This window comes from Ambystoma mexicanum, chromosome 7p (assembly GCF_040938575.1).
Source record: "Ambystoma mexicanum isolate Mex_15411 chromosome 7p, UKY_AmexF1_1, whole genome shotgun sequence".
NCBI lineage: Eukaryota > Metazoa > Chordata > Amphibia > Caudata > Ambystomatidae > Ambystoma > Ambystoma mexicanum.
The window spans coordinates 9,198,894-9,226,157 of record NC_090939.1 but is presented as its reverse complement, the minus strand read 5'-3'; the positions used below and the strand labels follow the sequence as shown (position 1 = coordinate 9,226,157).

Genomic DNA, 27,264 nt, shown 5'->3' with positions numbered 1-27,264 from the left:
CAGTTCCTCTCCATGAGACTCTGTGTGCTTCCTTGTATTGCTGGTTTATTGCGTATTCTTGGATTCAATTCTAGTGCTTGAAGCTGTCAAAGCACTTTAGGGCTTAAGGGCCTAGAATAGCTGCCTCCTCTTTGTCCCAGTTCCTCTCCATGAGACTCTGTGTGCTTCCTTGTATTGCTGGTTTATTGAGTATTTTTGGATTCATCTTCTTGTGTAATGCTGGCATCCTCAATCTGAACTGTCAGTCATCATTGGGGGTTTTCCTCCCCAAGAGCTTTCCCCCTACATTGGGACTGCCACCTGGGGAGGGACCGCCAGGTGACTGTTGCTAACCGGTTCCCAGGCTGTTCCTCTACTCGACCCTATCACCAGCTAAGACTTTATACTCAAAGCTGATGGAAACCCGTGCAGAATCTATAGGTGATCCCATTCAGGAGTCGGAGCAGTCAGGTCTGGACTCTAGTCCTGACAGTTTGCAAAGCCCACACTCAATGGACATGCACCAAATGGATAATCTTATGAGTGTGCGGCAAAAACTGACCACATAAAATACCACCCTTCCACAAGCCATGGAGTTGAGGGAAAATACTCCTCAAGACCTAGCAATTCCTCTTCTTCAGGAATTAGATTTGATGGATCTCCAAAGAAACTAAAAGAAATCCTCGACCATTGTTTGATACAATTCACTTTTAGACCCCACCAGTTTTTTCTGATAGAGCCAAGGTGGCTTACATGGTGACTAATATGCTAGGCAATGCTTTAGCCTGGGTAACTCTGTTGGCAACCTCAAGTAATTCCATTTTGGATAGTTATCCAGCTTTTTTGAACGCTGCTAAGACCATGTTGGATGGACCTGAAACTGCATACACGTGTAGAGGAGGTCCCAGACATGGCCTGCACCCCATCCCCTCAGTTCAAGGTACCAGGAGCGTATTCGCCAAGGTATGTGACGTATGAGGAGCAAATGACTCAACAAAGAGCTGCACTGGGACTCTGCCCAGTAAACATCAGACGTTAAGTTCCATACCTGTTGAAGCGCCCATAACCAGGCAACCCTGGGCAGCACGGTACCCTATCAGACAGCCGTACCAGCTGCTGATACGAAACGAAGAACACCTACAGACGGTCCATGAAGAGACCCAAAGAGCCCAAATGGAAGGCCAGTGGAAATGACACAAGGGCCTGAACAGACTCGTGAATGAACAAAAGCGGCTACCGAAGACAAGCACGCCAGTGCGAGTAATTACGAAAATAAATGTAATGGACACAGAGAAGAGACAATGTTAAAACGTAAGGAAACATTGCTACGAGACAAGATGGAAGCAACCGACCAGTCAAACGTGTGTAAATAGGCTTGGAACGCAAGAGGCTAAAGAAACGAAACTGCTTGCAATGCTTAGTAGAAGATTAGAGCGGCAAGTGCCAACCATATATCTACCTTAATAAGACACATTATGCAAGTGCGACTCGATTTTGTAAAAGCAGAAATGTACCCAGGCTGCCAGAGGCCTGACAGGCCAAGTTTCGTAACCCAGCCAGAGGCAGGAGAAGGAGCGGAATCGAAACTCAACAAAGAGCGGCTCATGCCTGGGAAATCGAGGTCATCCAGAGGAAGGGAGGAGAGCATCAGCTAACAAGACGCAAACTTCAGAGCATACCAGACTGCCCCATGAAGGTCAAGATAAGGGGGGCTCATGCAGGTGGTGAGGCCAAAATGGAATTAAATACACTAAAAGCTGGAAATTGAAGCAGATTCATGGTGAACTAACATGTGACCAGCCAGGCGCGAAGAGGTACCACCGCCTGATGTCATCCAGAACCCGAGGATGCCATAACTTTTCTCGATAAGAGGCTACAGTTTCAAGGCCATACCCAGCCAACTAATTGACACAAAGCCCTAAGATACTGATTGATGGAAGGGAGGCAGGGTGAATCTTGGGGCACTAGGCACCTGGTTTTCCATTCTGCTGGCTTCTAATTAAAATTGGGATTTATGTCTAGGGGTATAACCCGTCCAATCACAATGGACCAAGTTATCTGGAGTCCTATAGATAGTAGAACCAATGAGACGTCGTACTTGTAGTGACGTCAATCACATGTGATGTAGTGGGATGGGTGTAGATGCCCACCCGATAAGAGTTATCCAATCCGCATGCCCTATTATCATATACAGATATAGCACCTATACTTAAGTTACCTTTTCCAACCAATTATATTGCATGCAAGTTTTTTAGAATTAGATGTCAGTGATGACGATTTTTGCCTATAAGAATTGCTGTTCGACTGAAGTTCGAGGATGTTGGAGCGAGACAGGTGATCGCAAGGCTGCTGATTTCCATTTGTTTCTCTGTTTGATGTACTTGTCATTAAACGGACTTCCCTTTGCCAAATTACCGAGTCCTCATTATTGAGTCGTGTTGGAGTAAGTGAATCCTGCACCCCCAGCCCTCACATGGTGCAGCTATCTTGTCTTACAGGTACTAGAGGGTGCGCACTGAACTATGGGCCCGTCAGTGAAACCCTGCTCCTCTGTACACACGGCTCAGGAATCACTCCTGGATTTCTACCAGGAGAATCTAGATGCCTTGACCTATGTCTCTACGTTTCGACAGTTGGAAGAGGAAACCGGCTGGCCAGAAGAAACTAAATGTACCTTCTTTCGGAGGGGTCTCTCTGATACATTGAAGCATGAACTGGCTCGTGTAGCACAACCAGCGACTTTTGCTGACTTGGTCACGATAATCCTTCAGGTGGACTACCGCCCTCAAGCGCGTAAAAGCAAAAGCAAAAAGAGTCGGTGTGCTCGTCACATTCCTGCTCGCCATCATCATCAAAACCCGACATAGAGGCAGAAGAAACAACGCAAATAGGAATGGCCAGAGGACCTCTTTCTGACGCTGAAAGGAACTGACAATGTAGTTTGGGTTTATGTATGTATTGTGGAAACAAGGGACATTTAGTCAAGGATTGTCCCTTAGTCCCTGGACAGCATCAGGGAAACACTCTCTCCCATCTATAAATGGGACAACAGTTCAGGAGAAGAAGCCTATTCCCTCTTTACATGCAGTGAACAAAGATCAGGAAGCTGTTTTTTCTGGTGCTAAGGATCTCACTATCTATCCTTACAGGAGAAAACGTCCCTGCTCTGGTGGATTGCAGGTGGCTGGGCTTTTTATGGATTCTCAGTCGGCCATCCAACATCAAGTACCCAGGTCCTTCAAAGTATCTTTTCATACTGTTGAAGGTGGTGATGGTCAATCTTTGAGCTCTAGGCTCATTAAAGGGAATACGTCCAATATGATTCTGAGAATCGGCCTATACGAAGAAACACTATGCTTTGATCTAATCAAGACTGTCCATTACCCTGTGATCTTGGGCATGCCATGGCTAAAAAGGCATAATCCCTACATCAACTGGGTGGCTGGTACCCTGGCTTAGCGGTCTGAATACTGTGTTCATGACTGTCAGTTAAGACTCCCATTAAAGGTACCTTTATTTCTTCTGATTATAAGCGTGTAGTGGTACAACTTCAAGCCATTCCACAAGAATATGCTGACTTTTATGATGTTTTCCTTGAAAATTCAACACCTGAGCTGCCCCCTCAGATGCTTGAGGACGGTTCCATCGAATTGAAACTGGATGCAGCGTTAGCTTATGGACTTATGTACTTACTATCTGAGCATGAAAAAGGAAGCCCCCTCTTGAGGAACATTTCAAACATGATCTGATTGTTCAGTCCAAAGCTCCAGGAGGGTCACCCTTATTTGTAGTGCCTTAAAAGGAGACAAGTGAGTTGAGGCCCTGTCTTCACTACAGAGGCTTGAAAAAGGTAACTGTGAAGGACAAATACCCCCTGCACCTGACTTCTGACATTGTAGAGGCCGTCCGGGCGGCTACTATATACACCAACTTAGTCCTCCGCAGGGCCTATCATTTTATCAGAGTCAGGGCAGAGGATAAGTGGAAACTGCTTTTAGGACCACATTTGGACTGTATGAGTACAGAGTCATGCCCTTTGGTTTTACCAACGCTCCTGCTATTTTTACGAGTTTCGTTGATAAGGTCTTTTAAGACATATTTTTCATTTTGGTTATCGTATATATGTCTCAATGATATACTTATTTTGTTGAAAAACTCCACAAGACCATATTTTGCATGTGAGAGAAGTTCTTAGCCGACTCAGACAAGAAAGATTGAAGGCCAAACCAGAACAATGTCAGTTTCATCTCTCTTCTCTGTGTTATCTGGTTTACATCCTTTCTTCTGCTGGTCTTGAAATGGATCCCCGTAATTAACATGCCATTCTATAATGGCCACCACCCTCTCCAGTTAAAATGGTCCAACACTGCCTTGGCTTGGCAAGGAAGGAGTGAATCACCATAGAAATGGAGTGCCAGACAATGAAGTATGAAAAGAGGCACTTAACAGTGGGAGTTGGAAAGTCACTAGAAGGCAGCTGTGGAAAGCAGGACTTGTCAAGAAAGAGAGACTTAAAACAGCCTGACCAAAGGAGGAGCAGTGCCAGGCTCTTCAGACAAAGCCGAAAAGGCCACCTGTTTCCATACCTTAAGTGCTAGCACAAAGTCACGCTTGAAAGACAAAGCCAAGAGGCTGGTTTGAGAATCTGAGAACCACTTGCCTGACAAAGCCAAGAGGCTGGTTGGAGTACCTGAGAGCGGCTGTCCCGACATAGACACGAGGCTGGTTGGAGTAACTGAGAACGACTTGCCAGGCAAAGCCAAGAGGCTGGTTGGAGTACCTGAGAGCTACCTGTCCCGACTAAGCCAATAGGCTGGTTGTAGTATCTGAGAATTGCTTGCCCATCAAAGCCAAGAGTCTTGTCGAAGTATCTGCATACCGCTTGGCCAACAAATCCAAGCATCTGGTTGAAGTCTCTGAGAATCGCTTGTGCAACAAAGCTAAGAGTGGTTGAAGTCTCTGAGAACCACTTGCATGACAAAGTAAAGAATCTGGTTGATGTCTCTGAGAATTGCTTGCCTGACAAAGCCAAGAGCCAGGTCGAAGTGTCAGAGAATCACTTGCCTGACAAATCCAAGAGTCAGGTTGAAATCTCTGAGAACCACTTGCCTGACAAAGTAATGAATCTAGTAGAAGTCTTCAGAACCACTTTCCTGACAAAGCCAAACAGATGGTTGTAGTATCTGAGAACCACTTGCCTGACAAAGCCAAGAGGCTGGTTAAAGTCACTGAGACCTGCTTGCTCGACAAAACCAAAAGACTGGTTGAAGTCTCTGAGAACCACTTGCCTAAAAAAGCCAAGAGCCTGGTTAAAGTCACAGAAAATCGCTTGCCCGACAAAGCCAAAAGACTGATCGAAGTTTCTGAGAACCACATACCTGACAAAGCCAAGAGCCTGGTTAAAGTCTCTGAGAACCGCTTGCTCGACAAAGCCAAAAGACTGATCGAAGTTTCTGAGAACCCCATATCTGACAAAGCCAAGAGCCTGGTTAAAGTCTCTGAGAACCGCTTGCCCGACAAAGCCAAGAATCTGACTGAAGTCTCTGAGAATTGCTTGCCTGACAAAGCCAAGAGCCTGGTCGAAGCCTCTGAGAATCGCTTGTCCGACAAATCCAAGAGTCAGGTTGAAATTTCTGAGAACCACTTGCCTGACAAAGTAATGAATCTAGTTGAAGTCTTCAGAACCGCTTTCCTGACAAAGCCAAAAGGATGGTTGAAGTCTCTGAGAACTGCTTGCTCAACAAAGCCAAAAGACTGCTCGAAGTCCCTGAGAACCACTTGCCTGACAAAGCCAAGAGCCTGGTTAAAGTCTCTGAGGATCACTTGTCTGACTTCTGAAATTTAAGCCACATTCTCCATGTTTGCCACAATCATACACTCCTGTTAGATAAAGTAACCCCTTCTTAGGGGGATGAAACCTTTAATTTCTCCATCAGACGTTCGCACCACCATCCAGGATTTAGTACTTTCTTGTTTGGACGGTGGGAATGCCATCCTCCTGGCCGGTCCTTCTCCCGCATCGATCCCTCTGAAAGCTGCTTTACATTCTGCTGCACTATAGTTAGAACACGTCACTCCTGTTCTAATTTCACTTCATTGGCTCTCAAGTCACCATTGATCACTTTTCAAGATCTGGTGCATCACCTGGTGTTGTGTCAACTTGCTCACCCTGCACCCAAACTCAGCATTGCCGGGAGATCCTCAACAACTAGGAGTGCTGACCTTCCAAGCTGGTTATTCCTCAATTTAAGCATAGGGGCTTTCTCTGTGACTGCCGCTTGCCCCTAGAATGCACCGCCTCCCTCTGTCCACTTGCCGCTCACTTGCTCCCCACCCTAACTGGATATAAGAGAATCAATAAAACTCATCAGTTTTTAAATTACTCACCTATAGTTTTTATTTCTGTTTTCTAATTTTAATGTCATTTTTTTTTAACAATCATTATTTTGTTTTTGTTTGAAATAAACATTGTTCCTATTAAAATATTTTAAAATAAATAAAATAAAAAGCGATGAGGCTGGTTGAAGCCTGTGAGGTAAGCCGAGAGGTGGCTGAAAGTCTACGAAGTGCCTTTATGTGACACAAGCAAGAGGCTGGAAGTTCCACACCATGTTGCCTGAGGAACCCAAGAGGCTGTGAAGAGCCTTTGTGTGTGGCCATGAGGAGGGCACTTATAGACCTGAGAAGCAGAGATGGAGGAGACCTGAGGTGGGGAACCCTTCAATGGGCCTTCTATTGAGTCAATGCTTAAAAAGGCGCAGTTCTTGAATCTTTCCTGCTTTACTCTCTTCTTGTTGACAGCAATTCAGCACAATACATTCAGCCGGCCACGCCCTCCTCCTTTGCACCAGTCACCCCTTCCCCTGGCTGAAGAGGCAGCTTTCCTCTGACCTGCCAACCTCTCCTGTGCAGCTCCTGACTTCTTCTCAGCCCAGACACCCACACCTTCCTCTTCCCTCTCTTCAACCTCTCCCTGTCCTCCTGGAACTTTCCAGCCGTCTATAAGGTCGCCATCATCTCACCATGCTTAAAATAAACCTTGAGTGACCCCAGCAACACTCCCAACTCCCAGTCTGTTTTCCATCTCTATTAATATTGTGAAGCATTAGACCGCATGCTGTTCCAGGACAGCGCCACATCCCTGGAGAGGTGTGGGCCTAGCAATACCCGTTGGCCCGTATTCCGCAGCCATCACTGCACTCCGTGCTCCCCATGACCCTAACTTCCTGAGCACGCCCCACCGCGCTCGCCTGCGCTCATTCTCTGAGATCTGTCTGGTGTCTTTGGCTGCACTCACCACCACTCCTCCTGACTCTCTCCCTCCCTTGGCTTGCAAGGGACAGTCCTTGCCTGTAATGTCTCCTTTCATATCTCCTGGACTATCTCAGGCGAACCCCTCTATGAGTCGGGGTCCCTAAAAGACGGTCCTTTGTTCTTGTCCTCATCCTTACCCTCATGTTTACCCTCATGGCCATTATTAGCAGCACCCCATGTTGCCACTGCTTTCTCACTTGTCCCCCCTTTCCCTCTGCTCCAGCTCTCTCAGGCCTTCTTGAACCCCACTCACCTCTTCCCACGGCCTCCGTGTGGGCGCAATCGCCCCCTCTGTAAACCGCTCATTCTTGACTGCAAACCCATCCATGGCCTACACTGCACGTCTACACTGGACTCCTACACTGCACTTCAACACTGCACTTCTATACTGCACGCACCTCTACACTGCACTCCTACACTGCACTTCAACACTGCACTTCTACACTGCACTTCTACACTGCACTCCTACACTGCACTTCAACACTGCACTTCTCCTGCCAGGTTCCATCTATGGCTTGCTACTTATTCATTCATTCAGTCATTTGTGTAGCGCGTTTCACCATAATTATGGTCCCAACTCGCTTGTTGGTTGAACACCCTCGGAGGGGTCAGAGTCCAAATTTGGGAGAATTGGGGGGTGCTATTATGCGCGTGTGCATTTCAGAGAGTAAAGTTATGTGAGAGTGGGCCAGACGCTGCTAGTCACTCATGTCTGAATGGCGTGTGGAGGGTGCAGCGGAGGTAAACGATGAACTAAACAGGGGTGGGAAGTGTTTAGGGAGAGAGAGAATTATGTGGGAAGCTACATTTCGAATTGTTGTTTAATTTAGCTTCATCTTATGGCAGAGGTGCTGTGCGGTAGTGTTTGCGTTACATGCGAGTGCCGGGTGTGTGGAAGGAGCCCGCGCCTTCTGCGAAAGTTAGGAAGGTGTGGTGTGGGAGAGGAGAAATGGGTTAGCTGTACAAACACCAATGTTTACATCCCAGTACCTCTATGTGCAGAGCAGTGCTACGCATCACCTAGAATTCAAAGGGGAGCCGGGCCTAGAATGCTGAACAGACAACGAGTGATTGAGTTTAGAAAACACCTTATGCAATACTTGGCTAACCTGCCTCCTTCCTCTGCCTCTCTGCACCCCTCTGTACCCCACCTTCCTTGTGCTATCTCTCGCTTTCGCTCCCTCCCACCACTGGCGCACTCTACTCCTGACAACACGACCTCCACTGTGTCAGGCGCCGAGACTGCCGTGGAGAAGCGCCTGCGTTTGCTCTCCAGACCCCCATCAGGGCCCCCACCATTTCACTTGCGCATGAATGTTACTGCTGCAGCCTGGCTGCTGGGTCACTTGTGGAAGTGCAATCACTGCTTGGCCGTGCCCTCCACCCTTGCAGAGGCATAGACAGGGTAGGGCCTGAGGGGCAAGGACCACCCAGATCCTGTAGATGCCCACCCTGCAGCGCTGTGTGGGCATTTACAGATGTTAATGTCACTGTGGTGAGCCCGACTACATTCACTTCAGGCCCCGCTTGTTAGACAAGCTTGGCCGTGCCATCCACCTTCGTTGCCACACTACACATGCAGGAGTGCCCCGCCGTGCACACATGCACACGTGCAGAACCTGTGCTCTGAGCGCGTCTCTCCGTCCCTGGGCCCCCACACGGGATGGGAGCACTGGTAATAGGCTGGACCTGTACCTCTCCGCATTGTCTGGCATGGTGGGATCGATGGACACCAGTGTGTCGTCGACTGTCACGAGGGACAGGGTTGTGTTCCTGAAAAATAAAGCAAAATTAAAGGAGTAACTAAATCTTTTTTTTTATTTTTATTTTTTATTTTTATTTGGTTTATTCAAACCTTTAAAATGACAGTACAATCTCCCAGTCTCTCCTTCCAACTCTTAGTTTCCTTCATCAATCTGAAACATCGTCATTTTAATTTCACACATACAACCCATGTTCCTACTCCATAACAGTTTTCTTAATTACGTAAACCCAGTTTCCCATTCTCAATGTCTAAATTACTTTTCAGCAATCGAAGGAAATTCACTAGAGCAAATAGAACTACTCTGTTGTTCCCCTCAAACAGTGCCTTCCACCAATCATCTGAATTCATGAATTGATGCTCTTTGATCAATTTCCCAAAATGTCTTTCTCTTTGTGGCTCAAAAGCAAAACAAACCATGACTAAATGTTTGATGGATTCATTACTCTTTTTACAAAATCTGCACACTGGATCGATGTTAGCATACTTAGTCCATATAGCCAAACGTTCTTTTGTTAGAAACAAATTCATTCTGAAGCGCATGTACAAAGCTCTTGAGTATTGATCTGGTAAGCAGGTTAGATATGCATGTCGCTGACCATAAGCTTTTGCTTCTCCCGGTACCTCACACATTAGAATTGAATTTGCTCTTAAGTCACAAGTCGATATCCAATCAGTTCTCCAAATTTTCATTTTAGCCATGTCTGGGTTCTCTATTAGCAGAGAGAGACTGATGCCGTACTCCTCTAGTAGAGCCTGACAGAGTACGTTCCAGTCGAACAATGTAGTAGTGACTCTGTCTTTATCAGACTTATGTAATAATTCAAATTGCGGCACCGGAGTTTGAACCATCGTTTTTCTATATATACTTAGTAAGTTCCACGTGACTCTTGCTTTAATTGATATGAGCCCTAGCTCATACCGTAGACATGTTGTTGATGTACCCTTTGGAAGCTGCAAGACACGGGACCAAAAAATGTTTTCTAGGGAATTCCACAAGACCTCTGCACAACCAAATGCATTTTCGCCGCTATATATTAGTGCAGGTACTGCTTTTTGCTCAAAAAATAAAATGACAGGTTTTAGCGAAAATTTGCCAAATTTCTTATTGATTAGTTGCGCTTGGCACGCCAGCTGCCGGCACTTGCTTTTTGCAACAGTAGACCTCGGCTCATCTCTTCTACTGGCGCTAATTTTCATGCCCAAGTAGGTCGAGCTCTTTACGATTTGTAGGTACTCATTTGCAATTCGCCAGCGAAACTTTCCTTTTTTGCCTTTATTTCCCTGTAACTTTTCAAAAATCAGGATTTCACTTTTTTCTTTGTTGATTTTGAGGCCGTTTTCTGTTGTGTAATGCTCAAGACAATTGAGTTTTGGCTGGAGCCCAATCGGCGTCAAGTCCACCAAAATGAGGTCATCAGCATAGACCAAGTATTCTATTGAGGTTCCATAAAGTTTTGGAGGAAAGGTAGCTACACAATTGATCGCTTGCTTTATGTCTAAGATAAAGTGATTGAAAATAATTGCTGCCAATGGGCAGCCTTGTTTCACGCCCTTATATGTGGCAATATCAGCAGACAACGTACCTTTCTCATCCAAACGAATCTTAATAGAAGTGTCCGTGTGTAACTCGCGGATTGCATCCACTAAACTCGAGGGACAGTTCCACCTCGTAAGTTTTTCCCACAACAGCTCCCTATTTATGCTGTCAAACGCCTGTGACAAGTCTATCAGTGCCGTGTAGATCTTTGTGTTTGACTTCAGTGCATCCATTTTTAGCAGATTTAGCAGTAACAAGTTCAACCCACATCCTACTCCTTTTACAAAACCCGCTTGTCTGGGATCTACGTGGTTTGCAGCTGTAGCCCATTTTAGGAGTTTTTGTTGTAGGAGGCTGGCATAGGTCTTTCCCAAAACGTCAAGTAGCGCTATAGGTCTATAATTTCGAGGATTAGTTCGGTCCCCTTTTTAAAAATAGGTACTACCACGGCGCTTTTCCAAGACTTTGGGGTCGAGCAGTTCTTAATGACCCTTTCAAATAGCGTTACACAAAAGTCTGTCCATAATTCTGGATTTTTCTTGAGTGTGAAGTTGGTTAAGCCATCTGGCCCGGGCGCTCTAGAATCGTGCACGTTTTTAATTACATTAAGTATATCAAGACGCTCAAACGCCAAATCCCATTTCTTTAGCGCCGTATATACCCAGACTGTGGAAGATGGATCTTTAGCATATAGATTCGAATAGAATTCGGCCCACTTTTCTTCTGCATTAGCTTGTAATGCATGTTGAGGAGCCAAGCTGTTGTTTATCAATCTCCAGTACTCAGCCGATTTTTTACCAGACATTTTCTGTAACATAAGTTCGGAGTCATTTTGCATCGGAATTGCAGCGTGTGATTTATGCCAGTTCCGGTATCTTTGTTTAATGATTCGTTTACACTCCTTCCTGGTTATACTGCTTATATTTTTTAAGGCCCTTAATTCTTGTCGCATGGCTCTTTTTCGTTGCATGACAGCCATATCAAATTTGTGTTTTGCTCGAAAACCCTTGTGATTTGTGTTATGTTTTCGTTCTTCGTAGTCGCACAGAAGGTTTCGATATTCAAGTGCTTTTGAGCCGTATTGGAAATTGTGTGTAATGGCAGTAACTTCTGTATCCAACAAATTTAAACGAATTCTATTGGAACCAGTAGTCACCGCAAAGCACCAACCTTCCTTAATACACGGAATAGAATGTTCAAATATAAATTGAACCATATCGTGGTCACTATGCTTCATTCTGACAACTTCCATTTTTTTTTGTCCGTTTGTGGATGTTTTCAGAAACGAATATATAGTCGAGTACTGAGGCCTGATCAAATCTTCTCCATGTAGGACATGCAGGAATGTCCCCAACAGTATGGCCGTTGAGCATTGATAGACCACGAAGCTCCATTTCTAGGCACCACTGAGCTGCTACTCCTTCATGTTTATGCACCTTCTTATCTTTTAGCTCAGTTCTATCTCTGTTTTGGGCGCAGACAATGTTTAGATCCCCACACAGAATTAGGTCCAGTGGCAGTTCCTTTGTTAAGAGATCATCGATCAATGCTGTAATTTGATCAATAAAAAGTGAGTCATCCTTGGCCAGGTGATTCCAATATACATTAATGATATACAGGCAAGGTGCCTTACACTCATTTTGGTGGGTAGTGATAGTGACAACCTGGATAAAGGAAGATGGATTGAAAGAATTCAAAATCCGAAGGCCGGACGCTTTATTTATAGCCACAAGTAGGCCAGCCATCGGTCTGCCTTTTGCCTGCTTTATGGATGGATTAAATGCCACTTCAAAGCCTTCCAACAACGGAGTTTGCAAAAGCCAAGTTTCTTGTAAACATAATATGTCCAATCCACAGGCCCACAATGATTCAAAGAGGTGCAAAAAACCATGGGTATTCCATGAGCCCATGGTGCACCCTTTAGGGCCCTCTGGTTCCTGGCATTACTTCTCCGGTTGATTATTTATGGTTGCAGCCAACCATGTCCAGTCATCATCTCTGTTGCCTGAAGATTCTTGAGCCTTTGTGTCAACCCTTGTGCGCAAAGGGTTTGTCATTCCATTAATCGTTATTCTTATCGGATCCTTTGTGTGGGATACCTCGGTGGAGAATAAAGCTTGATGCAGACCCAACGCCGACTCCCCAGTTTTAATTTCACCCTGATTTGTTTCTATTTCTTCAATCGGAGCATAACTTGTGGCAGCAACTATTGGCAGGTCTGTCTTCTCTTCAAACGAGCCAAACTGTCGGCCTTCTTCAATTTTTGCTATGTCAAACCCCAGCGATATTAATACGGGGCCGGCATCCAACAGGGCTTCCACTATGAGTTTAGACTGCAGATGTAAATTCACAGCATCATTTTTCTTCTCATCGAAGAATTCAACGATTTTTAGATCCGCGGATTCAATTGCTCTTAAACTTGTAATTAAAAGGCACAGCCATAACACATTATGTCGGTTTTAGAATTAATTTATCAGATGTTTCAATTCGTTCCAAGAGGAGTCGGTGTAGCACTTGTGTTGAATGTGCTTGTAACTTCCTCCCTTTATTGTTGACTTTTGGGGTATGCACGTTTTCATAACTCTGCCTCACTGTTTGCGTCTTTAGGTCAATTCCTGTGTTAAGGCTTGAAGTTTGTCTATTTCTATGTGATATCGGATGACCATTATTCACAGAGAGGGGCTCTCTGTTTTGAGCTTGCGAGTTGACAGTATCAAGCAACACCTCCTGGTCAACTTGCGAGCTTGACAACCGGCCTTTGATTTGCGACTTGGCAGCAATCAATCTTCGTTTGGCCTCTAGTGTCGTAAATATAGGTTCCAAACGATCCTTCGCATTTTGTAGCGAGGGTAACGGTTGGATTAGTTGGCACTTTCTGGATGGAAAAGTCGAGGACGTTGCTGTAGTTTGATCCTGTGTTACAGCCTGTGTCGCCGTGTCACATACTTTTAGGTCTGCCTGGACCGCCGGCACAATAAGTCCTTCTGGAGCAGTTACAGGTTGCGCCATAGTAGGTGCTCAGGCAAACTCATGGGGTGGAACACGGCTGGCTCCTTCTCTACAAGTTCTTCATCATTATATGTTGAAAGATTTATTAGGAGTTCAGTGCCATCGCTGCTGCTGATTATAGATTCTTCTAAAACGATTGGGCCAGCTGGTAGCACATGTACGACTTCCTTTCTTCCAGAGTTTTCCGCTCCATGTAAGGGTCCGTTAACGGTTACATTGACTGTTTTAAGATGATGCAGGAATTTTCTTGAGTCAGCATTGCGTTTAGCTTTCCTTTGCGGCTGATTTTTACTTTTTTTAATCAGCCGTTCCTTGGCTGTACACTACTTGCAGTGATCTTTTGGGTGGCCAATGGGCCTTTAAAGATGTTGTATAGTTCGGGCATCGCAACAGCCACTCCCTTGAGGAGCGTAGCTGGCGGTTGAGTGCTTGTTACTTCCCTATTAGCTGGTATAGTTGAGGTCGATGGCACTTGTGGATTTAAAAGAGCCAAATTCGATGCCACTTGGGACTCCTAAATAATGTTGGCGAAAGCACTACTGACCTTATTTAGTTCTTTTAGAGGAACGTTCACAGGTTGGCAGTCAACTGCAAGTGTGCTATTCGCAGCAACCACAGGCAGTGATGCATCGCCAGGATTCTTCAGTGTTTGTAATGAGAATGCCTCATTGCCAACAGGGCTCTGACGGTTCAGTACAGTTTTCCTTTGTAAGGGTGAGCTTAAAGTAGCATATTGCGCCCGGCTGCTAGGATGCTTTTGAACATTCCGTGTAACATTGGCACAATCTTGTTCAGTGAACCTTCCCACATTTGCTGGTTTCGCTGTTTTAGGTAACAGGCCGTTTGCTGGACAACGGGTCACATCCATTTGTTGGTCGTGCTTCTTTTTCTGTTGTTGAAAAATCCCCAGTGCCTCTTTTGCAACTTCAGCCAACAGTCTTTTGTCCAAATTTACATTTTTGGCATGGTCAACGAGGGTTTCTATAGCCCAATCAGTCTTTCGATGGATTTCGTGAAGCACTTCTTTACAGTGGAAGTTTTTGTTTTCCATGCTAAGCAGCTTATTGTTCATTGTAGCAACCACTGATGAAAGCTCTTTTACGTTCTCATTAAGATTTTCATACATTTTGATGAATGGAGCGATTGATAATGTCATGGATGAAATTATAGTTGCTTGTAAGTCTTTGGCATGGTAAACAGTGCCCCGCTCTTCTAACACGTTACTGGTAGCACGTGGATGTACCCTATCACGATGCACAGGTCTTCTAATCTTCGGGTAGGGGCGCTCCATTATGGATGAATCAGTGGAATCTTCATCTGTTGAAGAAACAGTAGCGGCTGAGGGTTTAATGGGTTCTGGCCGTGTTGTGTTAGTTGTTGAAAGCGGTGACGAAAGTTCCAGTGGAATAGTTGACATTTTCAGTTTTTTATTCTGTGAACAACTAACGCTACGCGACATGCTCCCAATTAGCCTCCTACGTTTCAATAGGGAGCTTGCCTCTGGTGTTTGAATTATAGGCTGTGGTAACGTTGGTGCTTCACACGGAGCAATATTTTCACACTCCGACATGGACGCTCCACAATTCACTAAATTTTTTGAGGCTCTTTCCGCATTAAGGCGTGTGAGGGCATTTAAAAGTTTGTTAGCTACCTCCAAAGAGTTCCTTCTTTCCGATCCAGGTCTCAGGTCATTAAAGGGGGCAGGGCAATCTTGGATAGGTGACTCATTATTTTGGTCTTGGCCAGCCACCCTTTCCACCCGCAGTGGTGTCACACTCTTCATTAACACAACATCTTCCCCACTTGACTCTGAGCCATTCTTACCCATGAATACCTCATCGCTGGCATCATCTGCCACGTGGTTGGTGTTGTCAATGAAGGCTGCTGTATCTACAGCAGTGTAGAACCTAGGCCGTGGGGACATCGGATTTCCAGTGGAGTTGGGCAATTGGTTAGTAGGCAAATTCAAGTACGAAGTCACTACATCCATGGATCTCTGATGCTCGGCCTTGCCACCAGCAAGCACATTGTGTTCGCATGGCAGTTCACATGGCAATTTGTCAACATCGTCCATCAGATAAACTGATGTTGTCACCATATTTACTTCGACAGGGGATCTCGACTGCTCCACAAGCCTTACATGGGGCCCTCCGCCCACCACTTCCACGGCGGTAGGCCCCACAACCCCGGCAGCACAATACCCAGGGTCGAATCCCTCTCCATTTACATCCCCAACAAGGGTAACCCCACCACTGCCGCTCATATCATTTATTAAATGCCGCTCCTCAGACAATCGAATTTCCTGTTCCTGTACGTCCACTAATAGCTCGGTAGAGGGCAGTGTCAGGGGGCAAATCTCCCAATCCATGACTCGAGCAAGGCAATTAGGTGGTTTCAGCATCGCACTGTGCACATTTCCACTTCTTTGTTCCCTTGGGAATGATCCTCTAGATAATGTAGGCGGTGGCACTATAGTGTTTTGTGCTAGTACGTCAGATGGGTGAATAACAGTGCTTATTGACTCAGCAAACCGCTCCATATGTAACCCTACTGCACCAGTAGCCTTCTGCTGTTCATTTATATACTGTGCCGGCTCCATGGTCGGCATAGATTCTAGTTTGCGCTGGGCTCGAGTTTCTCGCATTGTGCGAGCCCGCTTGAGATTTCACCGTAATGTTCCTTTAGAAGTGAATGTTAGCCGTTACAAGAATAACTTATGAATTGTCAGTAGAGAATTAGACCACATCCACGACAAAGTCACACACACCAGCGTTTATATAAAAATGTGTAACCGTATTGTCCGGGTCCAGGGAGAGTGTGGAGCGTTGCAGATTATCAGCGCAAACAGTGGGAAACAGCGAGTCGTCTCAGCCCTTTCCTCCTCTCAGGATGCCAATAGTCACACAAAGATGAGAGAGCTTGCTGGCATCCGGCAGCCGCACACGCCGAACAGCCAAACAGCACCAGCCCTTCTGCCACCAGGGCTTACGCCGCGAGGGTGGTTGGGCCGGCAATTAATACCCGGCTGTGGTCACGTGATCAGCCACGTGTACGGGATAAGCCCCGCCTCCTCCAGGAAGCAGGGAGCAGCAAGAGCTCCTGCTCGCAGTGCTGCTGACCTCAGAGAACGAAGGCTTTTCTTTAAAACACGTTTGCTGCACAGAACACACCTTCAGCGTCCACAGATACAGTAACTAAATCTCAACATGTAATTATAAGCACGAAACATGAATGCAGGCTTTTTGCCAGAAGCTGAAGCTTTGGATAAACGAACAATGTGCGCCCCTTATTCACAGAGCGTTTTCCAGTCGGGTTTTGGAGGGTGACACTGGGTGGTCAGTACAGGAAGCTGCCCTGGGAGTGCACGCCCCATGCACAAGTATGTTTCTGTAGAGCGGGGACATGACATCTAAATGAAAGGGGCCCCTGCCAAATTAGTGGGTCAAAATGGAGTGCCACAAATGTTGTGGGGACAAACACCCTTGTCCCCCCCTAAAAGTACGCCCATGGTGTCACGCATGCTATGCACATTTCTGCATGGACTGTGCACGCACAGGGCAGCTCCATCTACTGAGCAGCTACTTTTTGCTTAAATATACTGTCAACCCAAGCACTGCAGTTGACAATATCTCATCACGCAGGTCACCACGCCCTGCAGGCCGCGGCCAACAGGGCGTGCCTAAAAGGGACCTGCGCCCAAAGCGCCAAAACAGCCGGCACCAAAAGCTCTGCATCGGAATATTATCCGGCTTTGCCCTCGAGCAGCTGAAATATATCACTGTGTGAGGAGCGCCGCCTAGTGGCCGCAGTTGCGTATTAGAGAATAATGCGTCCCAGTGGAGGCTATCAGTGTGTGCTGCAAGTGAAGTCTTTTCTTTTGTGGGTAAACTAGAAAGGCAGTGCACAATGAGTTCCCCTATTGGTACGATTATGATATCAGTCTGCAATGAGCTTGGCCTAGTAGATATCAGTGTTTAATATAATCCCTGTAGACTTGGAGGATGTGTTATAATATCAGTGCATGCGGGAGTGCATGATGTGCTCCCTTTCATCGGCGCGGCACGCCCTGTTGGCTGCACTCCGCCAGGTGCGGGGCTTTTTGGCGCGGGGATGTTTGGGCGCGGAAATAGCTAACATTAAAAACATCATGAACCTGTAACATGAATGAGTTACATGTGCAGTTTCGTAAATTAATGAGCGCGGCCACCAAATAAGTTGATAAATAAATGAACAGGAGCGCCAAATGAGAAAAAAGCCAAAATAAAAAACATGCACACCCTGCGCCAAATGAGTGCCTTAAATACAAACAAAAATGCAATCCTGAACCCTGCTCTCAAAGGGTTAAAGACGCAGGCCAAAGGAGAGGCATAGTTTCTATAGGACCAGAACTCATATTATATGTTCCACAACTTTACATGATCAATTGATGGTCAATATGAACTTTGTCAAGATTGAAAGCCACCGCTCTCTGTGGCCTGGTGGTTACCTGCTAGGTCTTCAGCACTACCCTGGGATTCCCCATTGCTGATGTGGAAATCGGAGCACTGCACTGCAATGTGGAAATTGGAGCACTACCCTGGGATTCCCCATTGCCGATGTGGGAATTGGAGCACTGCACTGGGATGTGGAAATCGGAGCATGGCACTGGGATTCCCCATTGCTGATGTGGAAATCGGAGCACTGCACTGGGATGTGGAAATCGGAGCATGGCACTGGGATTCCCCATTGCTCATGTGGAAATCGGAGTACTGCACTGGTATGTGGAAATCGGAGCACTGCACTGGGATGTGGAAATCGGAGCACTACCATGGGATTCCACATTGCTGATGTGGAAATCGGAGCACTGCACTGGGATGTGGAAATCGGAGCACTACACTGGGATTGCACATTGCTGAGGTGGAAATCGGAGCACTGCACTGGGATGTGGAAATCGGAGCACTGCATTGGGATTGCACATTGCTGATCTGGAGATCGAAGCACTACACTGGCATGTGGAAATCGGAGCACTGCATTGGGATTGCACATTGCTGATGTGATGTGGAAATCAGAGCACTGCACTGGGATGTGGAAATCGGAGCACTGCATTGGGATTGCACATTGCTGATCTGGAGATCAAAGCACTACACTGGCATGTGGAAATCGGAGCACTACACTGGGATGTGGAAATCGGAGCACTGCATTGGGATTGCACATTGCTGATCTGGAGATCAAAGCACTACACTGGCATGTGGAAATCGGAGCACTACACTGGGATGTGGAAATCGGAGCACTGCATTGGGATTGCACATTGCTGATCTGGAGATCGAAGCACTACACTGGCATGTGGAAATCGGAGCACTACACTGGGATTCCACATTGCTGATGTGGAAATCGGAGCACTACACTGCAATGTGGAAATTGGAGCACTACCCTGGGATTCCCCATTGCTGATGTGGAAATCAGAGCACTATAGTGCAATGTGGAAATTGGAGCACTACCCTGGGATTCCCCATTGCTGATGTGGAAATCGGAGCACTACACTGCAATGTGGAAATTGGAGCACTACCCTGGGATTCCCCATTGCTGATGTGGAAATCGGAGCACTGCACTGGTATGTGGAAATCGGAGCACAGCACTGGGATGTGGAAATCAGAGCACTACACTGGGATTGCACATTGCTGATCTGGAAATCAAAGCACTACACTGGGATGTGGAAAACGGAGCACTGCACTGGGATTCCACATTGCTGATGTGGAAATCGGAGCACTACACTGGAATGTGGAAATCGGAGCACCTCACTGGGATTCCCCATTGCTGATGCAGAAATTGGAGCACTACACTGGGATGTGCCAATCGGAGCATGGAACTGGGATTCCACATTGCTGATGTGGAAATCGGAGCACTACACTGGGATGTGGAAATCGGAGCACCTCACTGGGATTCCACATTGCTGATGTGGAAATCAGAGCACTACACTGGGATGTGGAAATCGGAGCATGGCACTGGGAATCCATATTGCTGATGTGGAAATTGGAGCACTACACTGGGATGTGGAAATCGAAGCACTGCACTGGGATTCCCCATTGCTGATGTGGAAATCCCAGCACTGCACTGGGATGTGGAAATCGGAGCACTGCACTGGGATTCCACATTGCTGATGTGGAAATCGAAGCATGGCACTGGGATTCCACATTGCTGATGTGGAAATCAGAGCACTACACTGGGATTCCACATTGCTGATGTGGATATCGGAGAACTACACTGGGATGTGGAAATCGGAGCACTACACTGGGATTCCACATTGCTGGTGTGGAAATCGGAGCATGGCATTGGGATTCCAAATTGTTGATGTGGAAATCCGAGCACTGCACTTGGATTCCACATTGCTGATGTGGAAATCAGACCACTACACTAGGATGTGGAAATCGGAGCACTGCACTGGTATTCCACATTGCTGATGTGGAACTCCGAGCACTGCACTGGGATTCCACTTTGCTGATGTGGAAATCAGAGCACTACACTTGGATTCCACATTGCTGAGGTGGGAATCCGAGCACTACACTGGCATGTGGAAATCGGAGCACCTCACTGGGATTCCACATTGCTGATGTGGAAATTCGAGCACTGCATTGAGATTCCACATTGCTGATGTGGAAATTCGAGCACTGCATTGGGATTCCACATTGCTGATGTGGAAATCCGAGCACGGCACTGGGATTCCACATTGCTGATGTGGAAATTCAAGCACTGCATTGGGATTCCACATTGCTGATGTGGAAATCCGAGCACTGCACTGGGATTCCACATTACTGATGTGGAAATCCGAGCACTGCACTGGGATTCCACATTGCAGATGTGGAAATCGGAGCACTACAATGGGATGTGGAAATCGGAGCATGGCAGTGGGATTCCACATTGCTGATGTGGAAATCGGAGCACTACACTGGGATGTGGAAATCGAAGCACTGCACTTGGATTCCCCATTACTGATGTGGAAATCCGAGCACTGCACTGGGATTCCACATTGCTGATGTGGAAATCAGACCACTACACTGGGATGTGGAAATCGGAGCACTGCACTGGTATTCCACATTGCTGATGTGGAACTCCGAGCACTGCACTGGGATTCCACTTTGCTGATGTGGAAATCAGAGCACTACACTTGGATTCCACATTGCTGAGGTGGGAATCCGAGCACTACACTGGCATGTGGAAATCGGAGCACCTCACTGGGATTCCACATTGCTGATGTGGAAATTCGAGCACGGCACTGGGATTCCACATTGCTGATGTGGAAATCCGAGCACTGCACTGGGATTCCACATTGCTGATGTGGAAATCGGAGCACTGCACTGGGATTCCACATTGCTGATGTGGAAATCCGAGCACTGCACTGGGATTCCACATTGCTGATGTGGAAATCCGAGCACTGCACTGGGATTCCCCATTGCTGATGTGGAAATCGGAGCACTGCACTGGGATTCCACATTGCTGATGTGGAAATTCGAGCACGGCACTGGGATTCCACAGCACTGCACTGGGATTCCCCATTGCTGATGTGGAAATCCGAGCACTGCACTGGGATTCCACATTGCTGATGTGGAAATCGGAGCACTGCACTGGGATTCCACATTGCTGATGTGGAAATTCGAGCACTGCACTGGGATTCCACATTGCTGATGTGGAAATTCGAGCACGGTACTGGGATTCCACATTGCTGATGTGGAAATTCGAGCACTGCACTAGGATTCCACATTGCTGATGTGGAAATTCGAGCACTGCACTGGGATTCCACATTGCTGATGTGGAAATCGGAGCACTGCACTGGGATTCCACATTGCTGATGTGGAAATTCGAGCACTACACTGGGATTCCACTTTGGATTGCCACCAACGCTAATGTGTGCGCTTCAAACTGTGGAGAGCCCAAGAAACAGGGTTACCCAGCAAAGTACTTGAGCGAAGTTCCGAAGGCCAGACTCAGAGCATTGTTTTTGATATGATCAGATGTGATATTTTATTTGTATCGCGCTCGTACACCACTGTTTTTGCCATGCTTTGAAAAACATTGTGTATAGGCGCTATGCAAATAAACTATCATATTATATCATTCCGTCTAAACCTCGCCCTGATGAGTGACATGCGTGACATTAGAGATGCGGGCTCCTATCCTCATCCAGTGTCTCGACTGTGTAAATGAGACATCGATAGAGAGGTTGGGGGTCTTATGTGGGGGGTTGCCGAGGTGACGTGCGCGTGGAAGACCTACTTTGGCAGCGCTGTTATTGGGGCACACAGACTAAAGTGCTCTTAAGAATACTAACATCTCTGAAACATTTGGGTTTTGTGGCGCGGTAGCTCAGTAAATAGTGGACATTTACAATGACGTTCAGCTGCCTGATGGTTTCATCGGTTATGCAGCTTTGATATGTAAAAGGGCAAGACTATGTGACATGTTGTATGACGGTTTATGGATTGTATGCATATTTGTAAAAGGTTTCATGTTTATATCTTTTAAACCATGACACACATAAATACATTAACATAAATACAATAGAACTGGTTAAAACTCAAGAAATACCTACAGTCGAAACTTAGCACTTCTAAAGTTGAAAGTATGTTTATACAAAAACAGTGAAGCAAACACACATAGGAACACATATCCAAGCCAATGATACCAGTAAGTGCATTTCACTTGAGTACTTAGACTTTATTAGACAGTTTAGAAGATGGATGTGTCCATAGGAATCGTCAGGACAAAGCCAATAGGTTCAGGTCAGAGAATAAAACATGTGTTCACAGAACCCAAGGGAGCTGCTCAGAAGGCGATCTTCAGGTGGGCGACCGTAGGGGACCCAGACTCTGAGAAGTCGATCTTCAGGTGGGTGACCGTAGGGGACCCAGACTCTGAGAAGGCAATCTTCAGGTGGGTGACCGTAGGGGACCCAGACTCTGAGAAGGCAATCTTCAGGTGGGTGACCGTAGGGGACCCAGACTCTGAGAGTCGATCTTCAGGTGGGCGACCGTAGGGGACCCAGACTCTGAGAAGGTGATCTTCAGGTGGGTGACCGTAGGGGACCCAGACTCGACTCTGAGAAGTCAATCTTCAGGTGGGTGACCGTAGGGGACCCAGACTCTGAGAAGTCGATCTTCAGGTGGGCGACCGTAGGGGACCCAGACTCTGAGAAGTTGATCTTCAGGTGGGCGACCGTAGGGGACCCAGACTCTGAGAGTCGATCTTCAGGTGGGTGAATGTAGGGGACCCAGACTCTGGGAAGGCGATCTTCAGGTGGGCGACCGTAGGGGACCCAGACTCTGAGAAGTCAATCTTCAGGTGGGTGACCGTAGGGGACCCAGACTCGACTCTGAGAAGTCAATCTTCAGGTAGGTGACCGTAGGGGACCCAGACTCTGAGAAGGCGAACTTCAAGTGGGTGACTGTAGGGGACCCAGACTCGACTCTGAGAAGTCAATCTTCAGGTGGGTGACCGTAGGTGAAACCCAGACTCGACTCTGAGAAGTCGATCTTCAGGTGAGCGACCGTAGGGGACCCAGACTCTGAGAAGTCGATCTTCAGGTGGGTGACCGTAGGGGACCCAGACTCTGAGAGTCGATCTTCAGGTGGGCGACTGTACGGGACCCAGACTCTGAGAGTCGATCTTCAGGTGGGTGAACGTAGGGGATCCAGACTCTGAGATGGCAATCTTCAGGTGGGTGACCGTAGGGGACCCAGACTCGACTCTGAGAAGACAATCTTCAGGTGGGTTACTGTAGGGGACCCAGACTCTGAGAAGTCGATCTTCAGGTGGGCGACCGTAGGGGACCCAGACTCGACTCTGAGAAGTCAATCTTCAGGTGGGTGACCGTAGGGGACCCAGACTCTGAAAAGGCGATCTTCAGGTGGGTGACCGTAGGGGACCGAGACTCTGAGAAGTCGATCTTCAGGTGGGTGACTGTAGGGGACACAGACTCTGAGAAGTCGATCTTCAGGTGGGTGACCGTAGGGGACCCAGACTCTGAGAAGTTGATCTTCAGGTGGGTGAACGTAGGGGAACCAGACTCTGAGAAGGCGATCTTCAGGTGGGCGACCGTAGGGGACCCAGACTCTGAGAAGTCAATCTTCAGGTGGGTGACCGTAGGAGACCCAGACTCGACTCTGAGAAGTCAATATTCAGGTGGGTGACCGTAGGGGACCCAGACTCTGAGAAGGCAAACTTCAAGTGGGTGACCGTAGGGGACCCAGACTCGACTTTGAGAAGTCGATCTTCAGGTGGGTGACCGTAGGGGACCCAGACTCTGAGAAGTCGATCTTCAGGTGGGTGACTGTAGGGGACTCAGACTCGACTCTGAGAAGTCAATCTTCAGGTGGGTGACCGTAGGTGAAACCCAGGTTCGACTCTGAGAAGTCAATCTTCAGATGGGTGACCGTAGGATACCCAGACTCTGAGAAGTCGATCTTCAGCTGGGTGAACGTAGGGGACCCAGACTCTGAGAAGTCGATCTTCAGGTGGGTGACCGTAGGGGACCCAGACTCGACTCTGAGAAGTCAATCTTCAGGTGAGTGACCGTAGGGGACCCAGACTCTGAGAAGGTGATCTTCAGGTGGGTGACCGTAGGGGAAACCCAGACTCTGAGAAGTCGATCTTCAGGTGGGTGACTGTAGGGGACCCAGACTCTGAGAAGTCGCTCTTCAGGTGGGTGACCGTAGGGGACCCAGACTCTGAGAAGTCGATCTTCAGGTGAGTGACTGTAGGGGACCGAGACTCGACTCTGAGAAGTCAATCTTCAGGTGGGTGACCGTAGGTGAAACCCTGACTCTTAGAAGTCGATCTTCAGGTGGGTGACCATAGGGGACCCAGACTCTGAGAAGTTAATCTTCAGGTGGGTGACCGTAGTGGACCCAGATTTTGAGAAGTCGATCTTCAGGTGGGTGACCATAGGGGACCCAGACTCTGAGAAGTCAATCTTCAGGTGGGTGACCGTAGGGGACCCCGACTCTGAGTAGTCGCTTTTCAGGTGGGTGACCGTAGGTGAAACCCAGACTCGACTCTGAGAAATCAATTTTCAGGTGGGTGACCGTACGGGACCCAGACTCTGATAAGTCAATCTTCAGGTGGGTGACCGTATGGGACCCAGACTCGACTCTGAGAAGTTGATCTTTAGGTGGGTGATCATACGGGACCCAGACTCGACTCTGAGAAGTCGCTCTTCAGGTGGGTGACCGTAGGGGACCCAGACTCGACTCTGAGAAGTCAATCTTCAGGTGGGTGACCGTAGGGGACCCAGACTCTGAGAAGTCGATGTTCAGGTGGGTTACCGTAGGGGACCCAGACTCTGATAAGTCAATGTTCAGGTGGGTGACCGTATGGGACCCTGACTCGACTCTGAGAAGTTGATGTTTAGGTGGGTGATCGTACGGGTCCCAGACTCGATTCTGAGAAGTCGCTCTTCAGGTGGGTGACAGTAGGGGACCCACACTCTGAGAAGTCAATCTTCAGGTGGGTGACCGTAGGGGACCCAGACTCTGAGAAGTTGATCTTCAGGTGGGTGACCATAGGGGATCCAGATTTTGAGAAGTCGATCTTCAGGTGGGCGACCGTAGGAGACCCAGACTCTGAGAAGTCGATCTTCAGGTGGGTGACCGCGGGGGACCCAGACTCGACTCTGACAAGTCAATCTTCAGGTGGGTGAGAGTAGGGGACCCAGACTCGACTCTGAGAAGTCAATCTTCAGGTGGGTGAGCGTAGGGGACCCAGACTCGGCATCGCTAACAAGTGGGTAGCCAAGCCCAGATGCTCTGGTGTTACAGCGACGGGGAGGCACGGAGAAAGACTGTAGGCAAAGCTCTGAACACCGGGCGAGTGGCCGCAGGGAATTTCATCTGCACCCTTGGATGGGTTCCCCAAGTGAGGATTTTGAGTTTTGTGGGAAACCCTATGGTGGTCTTGTGGCTAAATAACCAGGAATTCTGGTCCTTGCCTTGATCACCTGACAGCTAATGTCCAGTGTCTCAACGGGAACAAGTCCCAGCTGGGCAGTGAGCACGTCACCTCATCGCCTGAGCAAGAAGGAGTGAAGTTTCAGGCGACCCTCAGCCTGCCAGCCAACATGAAATGGGTGCCTGGGGGCTTTGTGTCTGAAACAGTCTTTTCTATGAACTAGAGGTTGGTGACTTCTACAGATAATGAGTGGTGTCTCCAGACTGCCCCCTCCCCTCATCTGCCAATTCCCAGATCCTAGTTGCACTTGTGGTACAATGTATTTAAGAGAGAGAGAGAGAGAGGGAGAGACTGGGCAGGGCACAGTGCTGGTTTGCCTTTTTCCTGTGCTGCTATGCGTTCTAATGCTTTGGGATGACTGTCATGCCTTGCCATTTCCTATATGTGTTTCCAGCATTATCTGACCCACAGTTGCTTCTACGTGGAAGCTTCCGGTTTGTGGGGGAAATGGGAGGCTAAAGGACTGTGTGTGTTGCTTGAAGTAATACCATCCCTCCACTGTAGACCCTAAAATGGTCCCAAGCATGCCAGTTTATGCCACCTGCAGGGAAAACCCTCCTTCATAACTCGCAGGCTACGCATCACCTTGCAATCCATGTCTTGGGCAGAACTTTCAAAGGTGGCATACGATATGATATGATCGGTTATTTATAAGGCACTTAATACCCAGAGGTTTCTAAGCGCGGACCCGGGGACCGAACCTGTGTTGCTCGGCGTGGTCTTGCTTCCAAGGCAAGCACGTTGCCCCTAAACTATCCTCCCGAGACCAATAAGACTGTAAGAATAGTGGTGGCACCGTGCAAAGTGCACCCACAACAACTTGGATGTGCCGTGTTCCATGGACACGGGTACTAAACATACAAGTATTGCCGCAATGGCGGAGACACGAGCCACACACTGAGTTCAAGTCCGCAGGGTGGTCCAGCATGCTGGGCAGACAGCCAAAGAACCAGGAGCAGAACACAGCCGAGATCAATACCCTTTACAAATAAATGCTGATCACAGACCTGCTGGCGAGGAATTGATTAGACTGCTGGCGAGGAACTCCTGCCAATGGAACCTGATCAGGATGTAATGTTGTGTTTATATTCTAACTATTGCACAGATCGAACTTGGGTTCTATCCAAGAAAATACATAAGAAATGCACTGACTTTGCCCTTGTCTTTATTTCCTCCCAATGAAACCAGGTGGACTGGGGATGAATATAAATTAAGCCCATGCAGGACCCCTACTGTAGACCAGTCGTAATAAAACGTGTTTAAGCCGACCCTCACCCCTTGAGTATAAATGTTTTTGCCTAGCCCCCCCTTGAGAAAAAAATATTGTTACTGTGGCCCCCCAGAAGCTTATATTTTCTATCAAAAGCAGTCACCATACTCTTTTTTTGGAAGAGCCTTGTGCCCCCCAACCCTGGACTTCCATCAGGCCCCCCCGGGGGGCGGCGCGCGACACAGTTAAAAGACCCCTGCTATAGACAGAGAGGGGTGTAAAGCAAGGCCAGCAAAGGACGCTGTAACAGACTAAGGGGCGAGCAACAGCAGCTGCTTCTCCGAGAGGAGCTCCGGTTTCATGTTTTGGGAATTTTTGGGAGCTCTTCAAACAATCAATGGTAGATTTTAAGTAAATGTTCAAATATAAACTTTGGTGGATTGAGGTGTTTCCTCGACTCACGCAAATGACATA

General features: G+C 47.6%; 1 protein-coding gene across 1 annotated transcript in view; it reads right to left on the bottom strand.

Annotated features, from left to right (window-relative positions):
- The window catches only part of PDE9A (phosphodiesterase 9A), a 543,111-nt gene that overhangs the window by 328,469 nt on the left and 187,378 nt on the right, over nt 1-27,264 (bottom strand). Inside the window, exon 4 of the mRNA XM_069635653.1 lies at nt 8,989-9,066. Within this exon, the coding sequence (XP_069491754.1) occupies nt 8,989-9,066 (78 nt within the window). The remainder of the gene's footprint in view (nt 1-8,988; nt 9,067-27,264) is intronic.